Raw genomic sequence first — 19,959 nt, 5'->3', positions numbered from 1 at the left:
AGAGAAACCCTATCTCAAAAAACCAAATAAATAAATAGAAATAATTAAAAAAATTAAAAGATCCTGTCTTTTCTTTTCAAGTTGAATACTCTATTCTTTCACACAGAGAACAGAGAAGCTGAGGTCAGGAAGCATGGGTGCTCTGATATGTTATGTCCACACCCCGTGGCTGCCTCCTTTGCATAAGGAATAGCATGAGTACTGCATGTGTATGTCGGGGTCGTTGTTTCTCTTGTTGAGATAGGATCTGTAACCCTGGACTACATAGCTGAGGATGACTTTGAAATTCTGATCTTCCTGCCTCTGCCTCCTGGGTGCTAGAATTGCTACCACACCCAGTTTATGAAGTGCAGGGGCCATGACCCAGGACTTCATGTGTGCTAAGGACACACTACCAACTGAGCCACATGCCCAGCCTCTGAGTATATGAATGCCATGTGATTATTACAGGAGGAAACATTCTTTTCCTTGTTCCACTTCCATGCCAAACATGTCTGAATTTGACAAATTCTGCTGAGGCTGTCAAAAATCAATACAAAGTTAAAGTCATTTGCTTAACATTAGTCACAGTTATAAAGTCAGGGACAGGAAGCTACACTGCTCAATTACTGGAAATAAAAATGTCAGGCCACTTTAAGTAGTGCCAATGTATGAAAGTATGCATACAAGTCCAAACCAAAAAGGGGGGAAAAAGTCACTCAATTAATAACCCTTTATTATTCAACTGAGTTAAACAATCCAAGATCAGTCCATGGAGTAGATGGGTGAGAAAGCAGACTGAAGTAGAAGTACAGTTTCACTTAGCAAACGCTCACATGCTACACAGAGGAACTTAGAGAAGGGTGAGATTCCACAACACCAGGGCAGGGAAGGCAGACTCTACTGCCACAGCCTAACAGCAGCCACGCTCCGTCACTAAGGAATGCTGTCAGCAACACCAACAGGGGCCCTCTTCACCATCTGACCTTCCAGTTCACTTGTCAATAAAAACGTAAGGAGAATGTTAGTTTTCTCTCACAAGCAATAAAATCATAAAAACAGCTGAGATATGAAGTTTAGGATAAGATAGTATAATTTCCTGCTTTTAATGTACAGATATTTTATACTTGACAGTCCACATACAGTCAGATAGGCTTATAGAAGAATTTCACATATCAAATACAGACGCGGTTTGTGCATTTTATGATTCAGTTAGTCTTCAAATGTTTAGACTTCGGAGCTGCTAATGACACTAAATTCAATGCCATGTTTGTTGAGTCTGTCAATCAACTTTGTTCTGGAGAAAGCTGCTCCAGGTGTAAAGACGCCGCCCCTGTAAAACAGTAAACAGAATACAGTGCACATGGCTCTTTTCCAACCCTCTCCTCTGTAGGATAGCAATCACAGCACAACCCCTGAGAACCAGTTCTTCACTCTGTCACAGCTCCTCCTGGGTCCATTCCTAAAACCAGGCAAATGAGCACATAGCTCATATACCCGAATCTCCACACTCAAGAGGCCTAAATAAAAACATGAACTGGATTCACTCAGCCACTTAAAGCTGAGGAGAATAAGTTTCTGTAACTATAATAGCCAATATTTTAAAAATGCTAAATGATAAGTACTTGAAATTTTAAATTAGGTTCTACTACACACAACTTTTATAATTTGCTTTTGATCCAGAAGCTTCTGCATATTGGTGAGCATGGTATAGTTCTAAGAGGACCAGCGAAACGCTCAGTAAGAGTGCACACTCCATACCCACTGAGCAGCACCAAACTCAGTTCCCAGCCGCTAAGCCAGGGTTCCGCCCACAGCCAATGTATACCCAAGCACTGACTGATAACACTGCTAACAGTCAACAAGGGCCTCCTCCTGGGGGCCAGCTCTGCACTTGAGCTTTTTTTTCCTTTATAAAGAACTGACGCCAGCTTACACGTTCTCATTCCCCTTCACAGTGATTCCAAAGGCAGACAGGAATTGTCCTTTAGATTGCTTTAACCTACACTTTTGGTTAGGAACAAAAACAACTCATTATAGACCCAAGACTGAAAATGAGCTCAGAATTAGCTAAAATGTGACACAGTTAAAAGATACCTTTTCATTAGAAGAAAGCCAAACCTACCCTTTTGGAAGGTCAGAGGCGTCATTCAGAAAAGTCATGGCAGCCTGAACCATGGCTATGGGAGTAGCCACGTAGCCAGCCTCTGCAGAAAGGGTTGGGCAGAGAAAAGTGTTCATGAAGTGGACAGAACCCAGAAACCAATGGTGCATTTCATGTCTAGCACTAAGTATACAGAATTTTTTTCAGTAAATACTCTGGGTCACTTAAAAACAAAGATAATAATTGACATTTATATAGTCCAGTAGTGCTTCACCTAAACTGTTTGAAACATCTGTGCTTTAGGTTTTGTTTTCTTCATATATTGGAACACACATGCGCGCACGCACGCACGCGCACACACACACACACACACGTGTATACACATACTGAAATTACTACCCTGGAGGGAATTTTTTGTTCGGTTCAATTTTTTTTTTTTTTTGTTTTTATGAGACAGGATCTCATTATGTAGCCTTGCTAGGTCCAGCCTGGAACTCACAGAGATCTGCCTGCCTCAGCCTCCCAAATGCTGAGATTGGAGATAGTCTTATAAACTATTTAGAGCACACCTGCAATTTGACATTACCCAGGACATGAGGTCAGGAGCAGAATCTGCCACTTATGTAACTGTTGCTATTCAAATGGTCTGATTTTCAGATTATAGACATTCCAGCTGTGCTATGGTCAGGAAGTCTCTGTACTGAGTGCTTCAAGTCCTAAGGTTACGCAGTGAGTGACACCATCCCATCTGCACTTTACAGGTGAGGCCGCTTCACCTTGTCTGAGTTTCTGGCTGAGCCAGTCACCCCCAGGCAGGTGCCAACACTGGTTTTTAACAACCACTGATGCTGAGGACTCTCATCTTGGCTTCTGTCAGTCTAAACTGATCCCTCTTCATGTACTTAACAAAAAAATCTCTTAGTATAGTAAAGAAAACAACTGATTGTGCCCAGTAACTTAAGAAGTCTGTAATACAGTGGGGCACTGGCAGGTCCATTACTGCCACACAGTAATTGCAGCACAGTCAAACTATCTTTAAAAGCCAGGGTGTAATTTGAAAAGGAAGTGTGATGCAAAAAAAAAAAAAAAAAAAAAAAAAAGGCCTGTCATCTGGCTTGATTAGTCCTGATCAGAGACTGTGGCACCTACCCTTCACCTTCGGCTCATGTGAGGGCTCGTCTCTGCATAGTGCTCTAAAAGTTTTTCAGTCTTTTGGACAATGGATCCTTTTACCAACCTATCAAAAGTTACTATGCTCCTTTATAAAATATGTGTGAATCTATATATTTTACAAAATTGGAAATTTTGGACCACAGATTTGACTCAGAATTATTTAAGTAAATATTTAAGTAAGAGACTAAAGCAAGTAAAAAATATCAGCTAACCTTCTTTCTTATTAATAATAATTAAAATTTGCCATTCTCAAACTTTATTCAACTTATTAAGTTATCATGAAAAAGAAACTAGATGCATTAACAAAATTGACTAAAAAAGCCTAAAACATCCTTAAGCCATTTACAAAATACCTGGTCCCTTCACTTGAGTGCAGATTCTGATATTTGGTTTGTTCTTTTCAACACAAGTGCCATGGCTGTATCCTTGACCAAAGAAAGTCATTGTAAATGATGTCTCATCCATCTGTGGAAGAAAAAGCAATGGGGTGCTTAATAATGTCATTTCTGTCTCCAACCCAACAGACGCTGTTGTCCTATTTCACGAGACACCTCCCCCTCCTAAATCTGTTTTAATGGGTGTCAGAATTCTGTGACAGATTCTCACTCAAGCTGCTTCTACTAAAAAGCACTGCTTCTGCTGGGCGTGGTGGTGCATTCTTTGATCCCAGCACTCGGGAGGCAGAGGCAGGCAGATCTCTGAGTTTGAGGCCAGCCTGGTCTCCAGAATGAGATTCATGACAGCCCGGGTACACAAGAAAACTTGTCTCAAAAAACAAAACAAGCAAGCAAAAGCACTGATCTTGAACACTAAGAACTTTAAACTGCTACAGACAAAACAGTCCACAAAACGTCTCCTTTTCTTCCAGAGGACTCAGGCTGTGTTGTACCATAGCCAGTCTTTAATATTGAACTAAGACAAGAGTCCCGACTCTGCTCATCCACGGGGGATTGAGTCTTGGGTGGTAGTGTTAGGGATGATGGGATTCTTTTAGCCTTCTGAGTTTTCTGGGTAGACTTGGTGACTTTACCAGCTCAGCAAATGCCTTTCCCACCACTTTGATGACACTGAGCACAACTGTCTGTCTCATGTCACAAAAGCAAAATGACCCAATGAAAGATAGTCAAGAGAAGCTCTCAATACACATGGTTGCCTGGGACATAAGATATTTCTAATAAAAAAAATCAATATATTATCTGCTGTATCTATTATCTTGTAACATGGGGCAGAAATTACTTCTCTGAACTACAAATTCTAATGACTGGTGTGTCAGGAAAGGAAAGGTGATAGGAACAGGGATAAGATAAAGATGAGGGGCTAGAGAGATGGCTCAGTGGTTAAGAGTGGCTGCTGTTCCTCCTAACACATGTGTTGGATGGTTCACAACTACTTGGAATTCCAGCTCCATGGGCTCCGATGCCCTCGCCCAGCCTCTGCAGACCCCTGCACTCATGTGCATACACCCCCACACATAATTAAAAGAAAAACATTGGCTTAAAAGTGATCCTACACTGTGACTTAGAGAATGGCAGGACCACTTATACAGGCAAGAAATGCTGGTGCTGACGTGTTTGGAAGGAGTACAGAACACACTTATGTGGTTTAGAAATCTACCTGATAGGACAAAAGGAACAAACAGTGACTACACCGGCCCTGATGAAAAGATGTAAAAAGTCAGCTCAAGCGTCACACTCGATGCCTGCACTATGCTAACACAGCTTAACGGACCAAAAGAGGAACAAAGAGACAAAGAATTTAACCATGATTAACAAGTTTTTTAACCACACATAACTAAGGTCAAGAGAATATTTTAGGCCCTGAGATGGTCACATGATAGGCTCTGCCTTTCTTATAATACACGGACAAGAGAAAATTATAAACAGACTCAACAGCAAAAGAAGACATGGACTAGGAGAGACAGGGAGAGTTCAGAAGGCAGCATATCAAATCTCTGGGGCAAAGGGCAGGATTCTTAAGTGTATACATTTTTTTTTAAAGACTTATTTAGCTGGGTGATGGTGGCACATGCCTTTAATCCCAGCACTCAAGCAGAGCCAGGTAAATCCCTGAGTTTGAGGCCAGCATGGTCTATAGAGTGAGTTCTAGAACAGCCAGGGTCACACAGAGAAACCCTGGTTGGAAAAAAAAGAAAGACATTTTTATTTTATGAGCATTTGCCTACATGTATATGTACACACACACACATATATGTCCACATACATGCCTGATTCCTACAGAGGTCAAAAGGTGACATCAGATCTCCTGGAACTAGATTTACTTACTCTGAGCCACTATGTAGATGATGGGACTGAACCCAGGTCTCCTGTAAAAGTAGCAGTGTTAACTGCTAAGGCATCTCTCCAGTCTCCTAGCTTATTTTTGTTTATTTGAGACAGGGTCTCACTATGTTGCCCAAGGTAGACTTGAACTCAAGCCCACACTACCTCAACCCTCCATTGATTGAAGAGCTTTGTGTGGACCCATTAGGGGAAGTCATTTCTCTGGCCTGGATGGAGATCTAATATTCCAAGCTACCCAAAGCAGAGTTAATCCAGTTGGGCCTGGCCTTGGGACCACATGTCAGGAAGGTGAGTTCACCTTAAACTATGCAAAAGAGATAGGAGACATCAAGACATAAACATTCAAGTCTATGATATTAGAGGTCCTGGTGTAAACAAAAAAACCAAACAGAAACAAACAGTACCTGTTTTTGTGTTGGACCTTGTTTTGAAAAATAGCCAAAGGAAAAGAGCCATGGGAACTACAAGAAAAACAACAGCAAAAACAAACTTCAATAATATTATCAAAACTTCACAAGAAGTATTTCTAAAGATTTAATTTAATAAAAAGCTTACTTACTTTTATGAGAAGTTGTCTTCCAATGCTAAACTTCACAAAGAATAAAAAGAATAGTCCTGCAAACATCAGCTTAAACACAGAGGTGATGCCTCCCACCGTGACGTAAGCAGCATACTGAACCTAGATGCACAAGGCAGAGGCAGAGCGTTACTCTCCTACAGACAGTGGCTGTGCTGCACTTACTGCTCAGTCACAACACTGAACCCAGTTCCCATGTAAAGACTGCACTGTGCTCAGAACCTGCTCAGAACTCAACACTGGGAGCCTAGGTTTTAAAGGAATTGTTGCAAATGGCAACTAACTTGTTCACTTAAACACCAAAGCTCACAAAATGTTTCTGAGTCTAGTAATAATACATCAATTCTCTTTCTCCTCTAAGAGAAAACATATTTCACCATTTCTTTCTTTCCTTTGAGGCAGGGTCTCATTCTATAACCTAGGCTACTAGTTTTAAGTTCACTACACAGTCCAGACATGCCCCGGACTTGAACTTACTGTAATTTCCTGGCTGGCCTTGAACTTATAGTAATTTCCCTGCCTCAGCCTCCTGAATACTGAGCTTACAGGCATGAGTCACTACATCTAGTTCATTCTCCACCTTTTTAATCGGAGATGGTTTCCTCTTATAGTCTCAGTGTGAGCAACTATTCACCAAAAGGAGTGATCTGGCATTCCAGCGTTAGCAAGGAGACCCAGGGGCAGGGGACAAAACATCTCCAAAAACCATTACAGAAACAGAGCTCCAGCAGAGATGTCTGGGTGCTGCTTGCTGATCCTGCTGCAGGCCAGGTCTGAATCACACACAAGGCTAGTACCACACCCATGACCTAATATTATACACTTTATTTACAAACATGAACATCACAACTTTAAGACAATAAACATACTGAGGTACTAAAACAAACAGGCTTACACTTTATTAAGATATGTCATGTTTACTTACTGGTGAGTCCTCTAAATTTTCATGTAAGTAACGCTGAGTCCTTTTCACAACAGATATATCAGATCCCAAAAAAGGAATGGAATATGAGTTCAGCTCTCTACAATAGCTGACTGGCCACCTGCAAGACAGAGCCATGAAAATGTTGCATTTCCTCCAATTATTACAATGATCACAACATCGACTGGTAAATGTCCAAATTAAAGAACGCAGAAGCCTTTCTTGCAGTGATTAGTAATGAGGCAGAAGCCTTTCGTGCAGTGATTGATTAGTAATGAGGCAGAAGCCTTTCGTGCAGTGATTAGTAATGAGGCAGAAGCCTTTCTTGCAGTGATTAGTAATGAGGCAGAAGCCTTTCGTGCAGTGATTGATTAGTAATGAGGCAGAAGCCTTTCGTGCAGTGATTGATTAGTAATGAGGCAGAATGTGCCTTTCGTGCAGTGATTAGTAATGAGGCAGAAGCCTTTCGTGCAGTGATTGATTAGTAATGAGGCAGAATGTGCCTTTATTTCAATGTTTCCGCGAGTTCTCACACTCCTGACGCATACATACAGGGTTTGATCCCGTCAACTTCTCTATATAATGACTGAATTAAATACCACTAACAGCCAACTCTTATGTCCTGTCTGTCTAAGTTCTCACACATAAGGGCAATTCATGTTGATTATATGAAATGATCTTTATTTTCCCCCTTTGGTTTAGGTTTTCAGAGCCAGGGTTTCTCTGTGTAGCCCTGGCTGTCCTGGAACTTGCTCTGTAGACCAGGCTGACCTCGAACTCAGAGATCCACCTGCCACTGCCTCCAGAGGAATTTAAGGCATGAGCCACCACTGCCTAGTCCAAGGTGTAGTTTTATCATAAAAAACTGAACTGAAATTTAATTTTGATAGTGACAGACATCATAAAATTCATTTTTAGAAGTATTATGTATGTGAATATATAAAGTGTTTATACAGTATAATATGCTAATTACATTTTAACTTTGGAAATAATTCTGAACTTATCAAAAGCCTTCAAGCTTTTCTTAGTAGCACATTAATAACCAACCAATAGCAATGCAACACAGACTAGAAATAGTAAAGAATAGGTTTAAAATTGATATACCTTCTTTTCAACTTTGTACCAACAATTGGGACAGGTTTCAGACATGATACACTCCGTAGTTTTCTTAAACTACCCTTATCGCCAAAACCATAAATTGCCGACTTCCAGGTTCCATCATGAATACACAACCCCTAGGAAAATATTTCACAAGTTAAACACACCTTAAGGGCAATTACTGAAAGATAAGACCAAGTAACTTAGAGCGATTACATTTCACCTCCATTTGTGTAAGACATAATCCTGTAATAATCTTGAGGTGAATTTTCATGACCAACTAGGCAGCAATAACACTCATTGGCTTGGTTATACTCACCATTTACCCCAGTGCAAGCTTGCTCTTCTTTCTCCATACTTATTCATGCTGACTGGCACTAATGTGACAGTTTTCTGAACTGACATTTATTACACATGAATGTCTTAGAAGTGGACCATAGTAATTCACTCTAATAACAAAGCAGCTATCTTAATTTTCTAAAATTAAACATAGAGACTCTCAACACTAAAAGCATATAAAATCTAATATAAACCTCTTTTTTTGTTTTGTTTTGTTTTGTTTTGTTTGTTTGTTTGTTTGTTTGTTTGTTTTTTCAGACAGGGTTTCTCTGTGTAGCCCTGGCTGTCCTGGTTTGTTTGTTTGTTTTTTCAGACAGGGTTTCTCTGTGTAGCCCTGGCTGTCCTGGAACTCACTCTGTAGACCAGACTGGCCTCCAACTCAGAAATCCGCCTGCCTCTGCCTCCCAAGTGCTGGGATTAAAGGCGTGTGCCACCACTGCCCAGCAATCTAAATCTTTTTCAAGAGCCATGAATCACTTCCAAAATATTTTTAACATTAGTTTGAAAACAACAACTAAACAGGAAACTGACCTCAGGTCCTGTATTTATTGTCAGGAAGCTTTCTACAGCAGTCAAGGTACCTAAAGAAATAAGAGAATGTTAAAGGTAAAATCAAATGAAACCTAAGTTATCCAACCAGGACAAGTAATTAAACTATGTCATTCAGGTGAGGGCATTTTTATTAAGCTTACAGTTGAAAAATTTTCAGAAAATCTTCACAGACAACAGTTTTATTATGTTTTTATCCACAGAGCAAGACACAGTGAAGGCCAGGTGAACTCTCAGAAAGAGTTTAGCATAAATAACTGGTAGTGTTGTCAAACTCTCCTGTAGTATTTAAATTAAGAGTGCTAAGAACTTCTCCAGTAAGACAACAGCTTAGTCTACTCATCCCGGACAGCTCGTCACAGAACTCGACAGGAAGGAGTCTGCCTTACCATAATCGCTTTCAAGGACTTTTCAGTAATAACTGAAAATGACTACAAATGTTCAGAAAAAACACTCAACGCTCCTTGTGGTAGCTTAAACATGGGCTGGGAATGTGGATCAGTGATAGAGCTCTTGTCTAGCATGTGCAAGGCCCTAAGTTCAAATCCCAGCACCACAAAAAAAATAAAAAATAAAAAAAATAAACAAAACAACAATACTTAAAGCTGTTTAAACAAACCAACCAACAAACAAACATAACATGGCTAGGGATGCACTCAAGATATCAAGAGTGCAGGCCTAGCCATGATGGCGAAAACCACAAAGCTCCCTTACAGAGCAGTCATTACCGTTCATCTGATTCCTGGTGTACAGCACTCCTAGATCTGCTGGGATGGAGTCAAAGCCACTGCTTCCAATGATATAAACCCCCTTCTCTGCAGCTTTCTCATGATACTTCGCATGCATTAGTTCCAGAAACTAAAACATCCAGGACAGAAATGTCAATCAGTTTATAGAAACACCTAGACCGATATTAAATGATTTATCGTAACGACAAAGCCATTAAACTGGAACTGCCCAACCAATGTGGCTCTACAACACAATATTAACTGTCAGATGGTTTTCAGTTGTTTGACAAATACCAACCCCAAGCAATAATGTTACAAAGCACAGCGTGAATGTAAGTTGGTGTGAGGGTATGAGTTACATACAGTTGTGAGCCACCATGTGGTTGCTGGGAATTGAACTCAGGATCTCTGCAAGAGCTTCCAGTGCTCTTAACCACTGAGTCATTTCTCCAGCGCCCAGATATGTTTTTAAAGAATTATTATAAGGTTTTTAGCATAGTGTTTGGCAAATGTCAAGCATTAAATAAATATAACCATTTAAAAATATTTTTATATAACGTATGCTGGGGATTGACCTCTGGGTGTCACACATATGAAGTACATGGTCTACCACCTAACCCATCTCATTTAATGCTTTTTTTTTTCTTTTTTTCTGAAATAAAGCTTTACTGTGTAGCCCTGGATGGCCTCAAACTCAATTATGGTCTTGAACTCACAGAGATCCTGCTTCCTTTGGTTTTTGTTGTTTTGAGTCAGGGTCTCTTGAAGCCTATGTTAGGTTTGACTAGAATATCCTTGAACATCTCAGCGGCTGAACTCCACACCCTGAGCTCCAGAGCATGGGCATGTGCCATCTCGCCCTGTTCATGCAGTGCTGTGAATGGAGTCCAAGGTTGGGAATGTGTGCTGGTTTGAAACGCTTGTCCCCAGGGAAGTTGTTAGGGGTGTGACCTTGCTGAAGGAAATGTGTCACAGTGGGGGTGGGCTTTGCAGTCCTAGGTGCAGGCTCTGCTCAGTGCAGAGGGAGCCTCCTGTTAGCTGCCTGTAGAAGACAGGCCCCTTTGCTGCCTGTGGATTGAGTTGTAGAACACTCAGCTCCTTCTACAGCACCGTGTCTGCCTGGATGCTGCCATGCTTCCCACCATGATGATAACGGGCTGAACCTCTGAAACTGTAGGCCAACCCCAATTAAATGCCGTCCTTTATAAAAGCTACCTTGGTCATGGGTCTCTCACAGCAATGGAGACCCTAAGACAGCATGCTAACCAAACATTCTACCATGGAAACTACATCCCCAGCCCAGGGCGAGGGAACTTTGTATTCACTTTTTCTGTGATGTTGTAACAGTACCTACTTTTAAAAAGGGAACTTATAACGAAAAACTTACTAAGAGCTACAGTCTGAGAATTACCCACAACATACACACTTCTCTAATAATCAAGCTTACAGGATTCAGTAGCTATAAAAACCAGCAGATCAACACACAAAGGAAATAACAATAGAACATTTTAAGAAAACTGAAGCTAAGATCTTGGCAGTGCTCTCCCTCAAGCTAGGAGGAGGACAGCGTGAAAACGCCACCTCTAAGCACTAGGAAGGCGTCAGCTTCAAAATGTCTACAGGATGCTACCAAACATGCTCGCACTCCACAGAGATTCATTTATGAATAATTTTGTTTTCTTCTTTTTGATTTACATACCTGAGGTTCCCCACAGATGTCAATACAACTTGTTCCATTTTCAATACATGCTTTTACTACAGGTTCTCCATAAAATCGATACTAAGGAAATAAAGAAAACCAATGTATTATTCTTACTTCACAAGCTTAACTGAATCAAAGACCATGGGAAAATGGCTCGGTGGTTAAGTGCCTGCCAAGCATGCATTAGGACTGGAGTTCAGATCCCTAGAACCCATGTAAAGAGCCTGACATGGTAGTGCATGTAATGCATAACATATGTGTGTATCTCGGCGCTCCTGAGGTGCAATGAAAGGTGACATGCCAATGTCTGGAAGATCATGGGCCAGCTACCCTGGTAGATGCAGGAGCAAGAAAGAGATTGTTTCAAACAAAGTCTGATTCCAAGGTTGTTCTCTGACCATATGTGTACCATAGTGTGTATACACACACACACACACACACACACACAGAGGATTTCACAAGCAAAATGCCACTTTACTCTTAGAAGTACAGTCTTAAGTTATCAAAAAGCCAAATGCTGGGCTGATAAGACAGTTTAGCAGGTAAAAGCACCAACTATCACTCTTAAGAACCTGAGTTTAGTCCTAGTGACACACGTGAGATAGAACTGACACCTTCAATTGTCTTCTAACCTACACACACAGAGAGAAAAGTTAACACAGCACAAAGATAAACTGGGAAACTAAGGCAAAGTGTGCTGCGTGGCCCTCACTGTGCATAAAGGAGCCATGGAGCCAGAAGCTCGCACACTAATCTCTAACTGAAGGCAATGCAAAGCTCTCCAGAAGAAATCCCACTCAGGAGGCAGAGGCAGGCAGATTTCTGAGTTCGAGGCCAACCTGGTCTACAAAGTGAGTTCCAGGACAGCCAGGGCTTCACAGAGAAACCCTGTCTTGAAAAACCAAAAAAAAAAACCAAAAAAAAAAAAAAAATTACTTGAATTAGAGCCAAAAGAAAAAGGATTTGTAAGGAAAAGGAAAATAAATAAAAGCAAAAGTATATGCAGATATAGGAAAAGAGAGTTGCTACTACTAAAAGCACAACCTGGCTGAGCCAGAAGTAATAAGAAATGAGTCTGGAAAGAAATACAGAGGCCAGATGAGGAATGACAGAGTGTCAGGCTAGCAGTTCCAACTGGAAGGTTTTAAATAGGACACACACACACACACACAAACACACACACACACACACACACACGGTTGTCTGAGGGGAGGAGATCGACCTGGGAGCACTCCTCCCTTCGCCACGCTGCTCCTGTGAGCAGGGCCAGTGGTACAGTGCATAGCACTCACATTTTATCTTCTGTGATTAACATCTCTCTACACCCAGTTTTCGACTTTGAAAGCTGGAAGTGTTCTTTCAACCCACCTTCCCTGTAAGTCAGCAAGTTTTGCCAAATCTGTCTCCTAAAAATTTGTCAAGTCTAGATTATATTGCCTTTCACCTAACTTTCTACACAAAGCCCCCAATCACTTCACAGTAACTAATCTAAACTAATTCCCAAAGAAATACCCAACTCTTATTTTAACAGAAGAGTGGAATCCAGCCTCTCCCTCTGCCCCACTTAGAGTGGCTGTCTACTCAGACTCTGAAGTCCAAACTTATCTCCTCACAGTTCTTGAGCATCCCGTCATGCCACAGCCCTTAGTTCTCATGTTCCCGCAGTCCTAAAGATGTAATGTCACACCCAGCAGTGTCTGCTTCTACCACCTAGATCGACCTTCTCCTACCCTGCTTCTGATGGGCTGGTACCCAACATCCCCAGCCCATGTCTGAGCTAGCGAGACACAGCTCTTAGACTCTACCCACAAACCCCCAAATACTAACAACCATTCATAACCATTTAATATAAGCGTAGTTCCTTAAAGAAAGTGCACATTTTCCTTTTTGCCACAACACATCTTCTTCTTCTTCCTGTTCTGTCACACAGCCACTTATCCACTGGACAATCTGAAAATATCCCACTAAGTTATCCCTATTTTATTATGCTGCAAATAGTTTCCTTTATTGGGACTGAAGAGATTGCTCAGTGGTTAGAACACCTGCTGTTCTGTCAGAGGACTTAATCAGTCCCCAGCACCCAAGTCACTCAGCTGTAACCACAGCTCCGGGGCAGCTGGCACCGTCTCCTGGTCCCTACAAGACACTGCACAGAGATGGGATACATACACATATACATAAATAAAAATAAAATTGTAAGGTTGTTGTTGTTCCCTGAGCTTGTGCAAGGTGCTCAGAGACTCGGAGTAATAATCTTTGATCTCAAGTCAGTTCTCCACACTCCATGCTCTAAGCCTGTAGGCCTGCAGGTAGGGTATCTCCACCAAGGGTGTACAAACTGAGCCACTGAGTGACAGAACATATGAGAACTTTTATTCATGCTAACTCTGGGTATAGAAGAATTATTGATCCTTGAAGTGTAGATTAACATCTTGGGCGTCAAGTGGTCAAGCACCAAATACAGTAACAAGGGGCACTCTCAGAAGCACGGAGAATTCCAGAACACAACGGGGCCACCATGATAGCATCATTCATTGAGCTATTGTCCCCTACTGCTACCTACCGCTTGCTTATCCACGTCTAACAGAGAAGAAAGTCTGAGGCTTGAGCTCTGAAGCCTGGACATTTAGAAACAGAAATTAAGATCTAACACTGGAGATGGATGAAACCGATGGGGGAGAAAAACTGAGGGGGAATCCTAAGTTGACAGTGAGTTCCAGGATAGCCTAGGGTTAGCAAGTAAGATTATATCTCAAAAATTAAAGAAAAAGATAAAGAAAAGGAAGAAAATTCTAGCTCAAATGCAGAGAAGTGGTTTAAGATGAGGACTGAGGTGGGTGCCTCTGGTAGGACTGGACTTGAAAGAGCACTTCCGTGGAATCGAGAGGGATGCCTGGGGAAAAGTGGGTTATGGTAGTGGTGTGGGAGGTAACAGGAAGCCCTCGGAGGAGTCTGCTTTAAAATAGCACATAGAGACGGGTTACCAGGGCTTACCAAATCAAGAGAGTCTTTAAAAAGATGAGTGCCAAAAGTGCCTAAGTGCTGACAGAGAAGTCCAACAGGGGCTCACAACCCCTGAGAAAGTAATAAACAATGCTTTCGCTGTGCCCTCTGTGTGTGTGTGTGTGTGTGTGTGTGTGTGTGTGTGTGTGTAGCTCTCCCATGCTACCATAATCTGATGTCCTCCTCTGGCCTGTGAGCTCACATACACAGCAACATCAACATCATCTTAAGAAGAATCCGATAAAAATGAAAAGTTAATGCTTGATCCAGTAAAGTTAAGAAAATATATAATTATAAACATAAAGCTTTCAAATGTTGTGCCCAACAGACACGGGAGCTTTTTCCTTGTGACAAGAGATGAAGGCAGAGACCAGGTGCTGCATGGAGGTAAACAAGTAAACAGGCAGATCTGGTATCACAAAGACAGAAGACTTCTGTCCTGGCCGTTTCTAGTTTCACAGGAAAACCTGGCTCATCCCTATAACCTCATGCAGGAGAGACTGCAAGTCTCAGGCTAGGCTGGGCTGCAAGCAATAGCCTTTCAAAGAAAAAGGGAAGGGAGAAAGAAAGGGAGGGAGGGAGGGAGGGGGGCAAGGAGGGGAATGAAAGGGAGGAAGGGGGAGAGGAAGGGGAGGAAGAGAGGGGAGGAGGGAGGGAGGGAGAGAGAGAGGGAAGTAATCAGGTAGAGTGAGGGAGTGAGTCAGAGTGCAAAGGGAAAGGTTGTGAAACCTTTGCTTCAGAGTAGACTAGAACCCCCAAGGGGAAACAGACCCAGCACAGTGCTTCTAACTGTGTAATCTGATGTAAGGCCAGCTGGCTCAGGCAGGCTCACATTCAGTGACAGCCTGAACAGGGTTGGATTTTTCTAGAATATTGAGCAAGGAAGAATTAAGTCTTACAGTGATTATAACAAAATAGAAACTTGCTTGAATCTCAGCCTGATCGATATCAGAGCTAGCTAACAATGAGAATACAGAGGTTAACATTTTAGATGTTTAGTTCTCCAACATATTGCCAATTATGATGGCTTCTTCAGATCAGTAAATAGAATCAACAGTCATCTTGCTACAGTCATCTTGCTACAGGTCAAAGTGTGGAAGGGGCCTTTCATAACCAATATCCAATATAAGGGCAAGGGCTGTTTCCTTTTAAAACACTAAACTACACTTTGAGCGCAACCATTTTTTTTTTTTTAAGACAGGGTCTTGTTAGCTTGAGAAGAGGCAGCTCTGGCCTCCAAGGCTCTGGACTACTAGTGGGAGCTGCCACATCCAGATGACCCCACCACTTTAACCACCTCCACTACAGCCTTAATGTGTGTCTGGTCTGGACCATCCTGCTAATAGCGTATTAGCTACTTTTCATCTCAGAAGCTGAATAACTTAGAAATGAAATCAGATCTCCAAGGTCACTTGATTACATTTAAAAGAAACCCAGATCTTAACCCCAGCCTGTAAGACTCCACGCACTCTACCTCCTGAATATTTCACCATCCCTCCTATCTCTGCCGGGCTACCAGCCTCAGCCTCACTATTTTCTCCATCTTCAGTCTCTCCAAGCACAGTCTCACCTAGAACCTTTGCACCTACTCTCCACAGAACAGTTTCAACAATCATACAGTTTACTCTCTCCCTTTATTCTGACCTCTGTTCAATGTCAATTCCTCAGAAATACTTTGAGAGAGGATGAGAGCTGGTGGAACATTCCCTTAATCCCAGCACTCAGGAGGCAGAGGCAGGTGGATCTCTGAGTTCAAGACCAGCCTGGTCTGTAGAGGGAGTTTTGAACAGCCAGAGCTACATGGAGAGGAGAGAGGGTGAGGGAGAGGAGAGAGGGAGAAGGGAGAGAGGAGAGAAGAGAGAAGAGAGAAGAGAGAAGAGAGAAGAGAGAAGAGAGAAGAGAGAAGAGAGAAGAGAGAAGAGAGAAGAGAGAAGAGAGGAGAGAGGAGAGAGGAGAGAGGAGGTAGGAGAGAGGAGAGAGGAGGTAGGAGAGAGAAGAGAGAAGAGAGGAGAGAGGAGAGAGGAGAGAGGAGAGAGGAGGTAGGAGAGAGGAGAGAGGGGAGAGGAGAGAGGGGAGAGGAGAGAGGGAAGAGGGGAGAGAGAGAGAGGGACTGGTATGCAAATACCTATATCTGTTCTGCTTCATGTATTTGACTTATTATATTTCTATATGCCCCACAAAAATGTAAACTCCATACATAATTTTCTGTTCATGATTGTCCCACTTGCCCAGAATAATGCACTTTACAATAAATGAATAAGTTAAGTTTGCTTTTAGCTTCTACCTCTTCTATCCTTTAAAATATCTACATAATGATACAAGAGTAAAGCAAAGAAGCTGGGACTGTAAATGCAAACGTTTAAAAATGTCAAATGACATGTATTTACTGTGTATGGGAGTGTGCACACACACATGCATGCATGAACCCATGCTAAGGTGCAAGGGTGCAGATCACAGGACACCTTTTGGGGACCAGTTCTCCCCTTCCACTGTATGGGTCTTAGAGACTGAACAAAACTTGTCGGGTTGCAGGGCAAATGCCTTTACCCACCGAACCATCTTTCTAGCTCATCAAACTTTTACTTTATTTTCACATTAAAGAGGGGGACACAGGGTAAGGGGTGCCAATCAGCACATTCTCTGAATAGGGTCTCAAAGACCCGTCACTACTTTGGAAGGCTATCATGTCAATGAAAAGACTTCCCTGTGGAGTGAAGGCCTTCAATCTGTCATCTGCCCTCCACCCTTGTGTCCCTCTGGAATGTAAAATACCAGATTTTGTTAGGAATGAATGGATTGTTTGTTCTGATACAAAGAAAGGCTGACTGCTTACCGGTCCTACGCAGTTGAGGACAAGTGTTGCCTGTTTAGCCATTTCATCAAGTGAGGCTGGATTACTGATATCACAGATTATGATTCCAACTTCAGATGATAGTGATGCTCTTCCTAAAGTTAAAAAACAGAATCATTTCATTCAAGTCCAAGTCAACGTGAGACCTCCTAGATCACCTGCTTATAGTGGTCAGTGATGGCAACTTTACACTGAAGACTTTCAACCATGAAAACTTTATAATCTGTTAACATGCTGAGTAGATGCCTGTTCTGACTTCCTTCCCATCAAGATGCCTCTATTACAAAAACAGCTCCTAAACAACTGTATCTGACCCAATTACAGAGAGGAGGAGGAGATTGCCACCACTCGGCACCATGAGAGTTAAAGAGGACTTGGAGGCCAATGCACTTTTTAGTAGTTTTAAAGAATTATTATTTTACTAAATTGTGTGTGTGCACATACGCACGTCAGTGCAGGTGCCCAAGGAGACCAGAGGTAGCAGATCTTCCCTCAAGCTGGAGTTACATGGGGCTGTCAGGCACCCAACGCGGCTGCTGGGATCCTCAGCAAGAGCAGTACATGTTCTTAACTGCTGGAACATCTCGCCAGACCCATGATTTCATTTTTAAGTAGCCCAGCCTATATAAAATCATCCAAGCTTATAAGGAAATAACTGGAACTAATTGACCCAATAGAGCCATGCAAGACTCCACTGATTAAGGCACTCTATGCAAAGCTGCCTAATTTGGGCAATGTAGATGGTGAGGAATTAGGTTATAATTATACAGCAGTGGTTCTCTGCCTTCCTAGTGCTGTGACCCTTTAATCCAGTTCCTCATGTTGTAGTGACCCCAACCATAAAAATTATTTTCGTTACTAATGTATAGCTGCCATTTTGCTACTGCTGTCAATCATAATCTAAGCATCTGTGTTTTCCGATGGTCTTGTGAAACAGTCATTCGACCTTCAAGGGGTCTGCAATCCACAGGTCTCTGAGAACCACTGCTATACTCTCACTGAGGGAAAATAAAAGGAACAATGTATTTTAATAATGGCCTGTTTTCCAGAAAACAATACATGTCCAAAACTTCTCTGCCAAGGTTCTGTGTGTTAGCAGTGGCAGCACAAAGCAAAAGGCTGTGTTCCCTTGCCCTGACAAGGCTCAGTGTGGGACCATAAAACTGAATAGAAAGAATGCAGAACAAGTGTGACTTGTCCTGGGTGGAGATTTTGTTGCCAAACTTCAAGGCTATGGGGTTCTAAGTCGGGTGCTTCCCCAAAGCAGAAAAGTTGGGTGTGTGTGTGTGTGTGTGTGTGTGTGTATGCAAGAGCACCCGCGTGTCCCTCCTCACTCCCATGTGTGCATCACAACACTTAGGACAAGGCCTAGCATGGAAAATACTACTCAATCAACATGTTGACTAGAAGCTGAAAGAATAAGTAAGCATCCAAAACTTAAAAAGAAAAAAAAAATTTTCCCACATTTTTAAGAAGAATAAGACGACTGGAGTGGAGGGTGGGGGTGCGAAGAGGCAAGGGCATCAGTAGGTCCAGGCCAGCCCACACTGCCTCCAGCAATTAAAGTGAGAACTGCAGGAGGATTTCGACGAGCAAAAACACAAACTGAAAACCAGAAAAACATAAAAAATAAAAAGCAAGCTGCTAGCGGGGTAACTCAGTAGCACAGTGTATATGCTTACCACGTTCAGAAGTGCTGAGCTAAATCCGTATCACCAAGCCACAAAAATAGGTGCACTATAATATTGTTAGTACAACTCAGCTTTCTTAATTGTCCCCAAGAGACAAACTACAATGGACCTCCAAGAAATCCGTTTCTTATTTCCCTTTCCCACAAGTACCAAGAACCCTTCAAACCCATCAGAACGACAGAGATGGACAGAGGAGCCACTGAAGTTCTGAATTATCTCTCGACAGTGGAAATCCCCAAATTGGGAGGGAGAGAAAAGCCTTTTCTTCTTTTTTTCCTTTAATTTAGGAGCGGAACAAGGCCGGGCGAGACGTCCGGTCCTCCGGCAGGGCTCGATGCAGGCGCACGCTAGGGAGACGCCCCTCGGCGACCTGCGCCAGCCCGGCCCACCCCGCCGACCCCGCCGACCCCGCCGCATTACCCAGTTTCTGGGCAGCCTTCTCCAGCACTTGCTGCAGCTTCTCCTTGGAGCGGCCCGCCACGGCCCAGGGCAGGCGGGAGCTTTGCTCCGAGGCTATCTGCTCCCGGGCCACCTCCTCCGTCACGAACTGGCCGGTGAAGCCAGAGGCGCCGAACACCACCAGGTGGAAAGACCTCTGCTCCGTCGCCATGACGAGTCCACAGCGAGCTGCAGCCCGGGGCGGGCTGAGTCCACCGCGCCTGCGCCTCAGGCCGGGACTCCAGTACCGGGCGCAGCAACCGCCGCTGTCCTGGCCGCCGTCGGCGCGGCTACAGCGCCCGGCTCCCTTCGGTCCACGCGCGGGCCACGCCCACAGCCACGCCCACGCCTCCTCGCGACCAAGCTGCTGCGCTGCATCCCGGGCCGCCGGCCGGTGCTGCGCCGCCGCATCCGGCTCGGGCTGCACGTCCGCCTCGGTGGCTGACAGGAGCGGCCGGCGGCCCATTGCTGCTCGCCGCCCGGCGACCCGCATCAATCTGGCCAC

At 43.1% G+C, this 19,959-nt stretch overlaps 1 protein-coding gene across 1 annotated transcript; it reads right to left on the bottom strand.

The window, feature by feature from the left end:
* Positions 1 to 697: 697 nt before the first annotated feature.
* On the bottom strand, positions 698 to 19,751 carry Sccpdh (saccharopine dehydrogenase (putative)). The gene is made up of 12 exons (XM_021156674.3): positions 19,437 to 19,751; positions 17,308 to 17,420; positions 11,469 to 11,549; positions 9,770 to 9,899; positions 9,024 to 9,073; positions 8,160 to 8,290; positions 7,059 to 7,176; positions 6,116 to 6,235; positions 5,961 to 6,017; positions 3,610 to 3,721; positions 2,105 to 2,186; positions 698 to 1,312 (listed from the first exon to the last, which is right to left on the bottom strand). Exons 1-12 carry the CDS (start codon positions 19,624 to 19,626, stop codon positions 1,207 to 1,209), a joined length of 1,290 nt encoding a protein of 429 aa, XP_021012333.1. The 5' UTR covers positions 19,627 to 19,751; the 3' UTR covers positions 698 to 1,206.
* Between the last annotated feature and the right edge of the window lie 208 nt (positions 19,752 to 19,959).

Source organism: Mus caroli, unplaced genomic scaffold, assembly GCF_978045245.1.
Source record: "Mus caroli unplaced genomic scaffold, Mus_caroli_1 scaffold_1, whole genome shotgun sequence".
Classification (NCBI taxonomy): Eukaryota; Metazoa; Chordata; class Mammalia; order Rodentia; family Muridae; genus Mus; species Mus caroli.
This window is presented reverse-complemented; position numbering and strand designations above follow the sequence as displayed.

Bases quoted from the DNA above. Each gene is read 5' to 3' on its own strand.
- Sccpdh (XM_021156674.3), bottom strand. From the start codon at position 19,626: ATGGCGACGGAGCAGAGGTCTTTCCACCTGGTGGTGTTCGGCGCCTCT. The intron at 6,236-7,058 runs GTAAGTAAACAT...TTGTGCATCTAG, and splicing joins AAAATTTAGAGGACTCACCA to GTTCAGTATGCTGCTTACGT. The intron at 2,187-3,609 runs GTATTTTGTAAA...CCCTTTCTGCAG, and splicing joins CACTCAAGTGAAGGGACCAG to AGGCTGGCTACGTGGCTACT.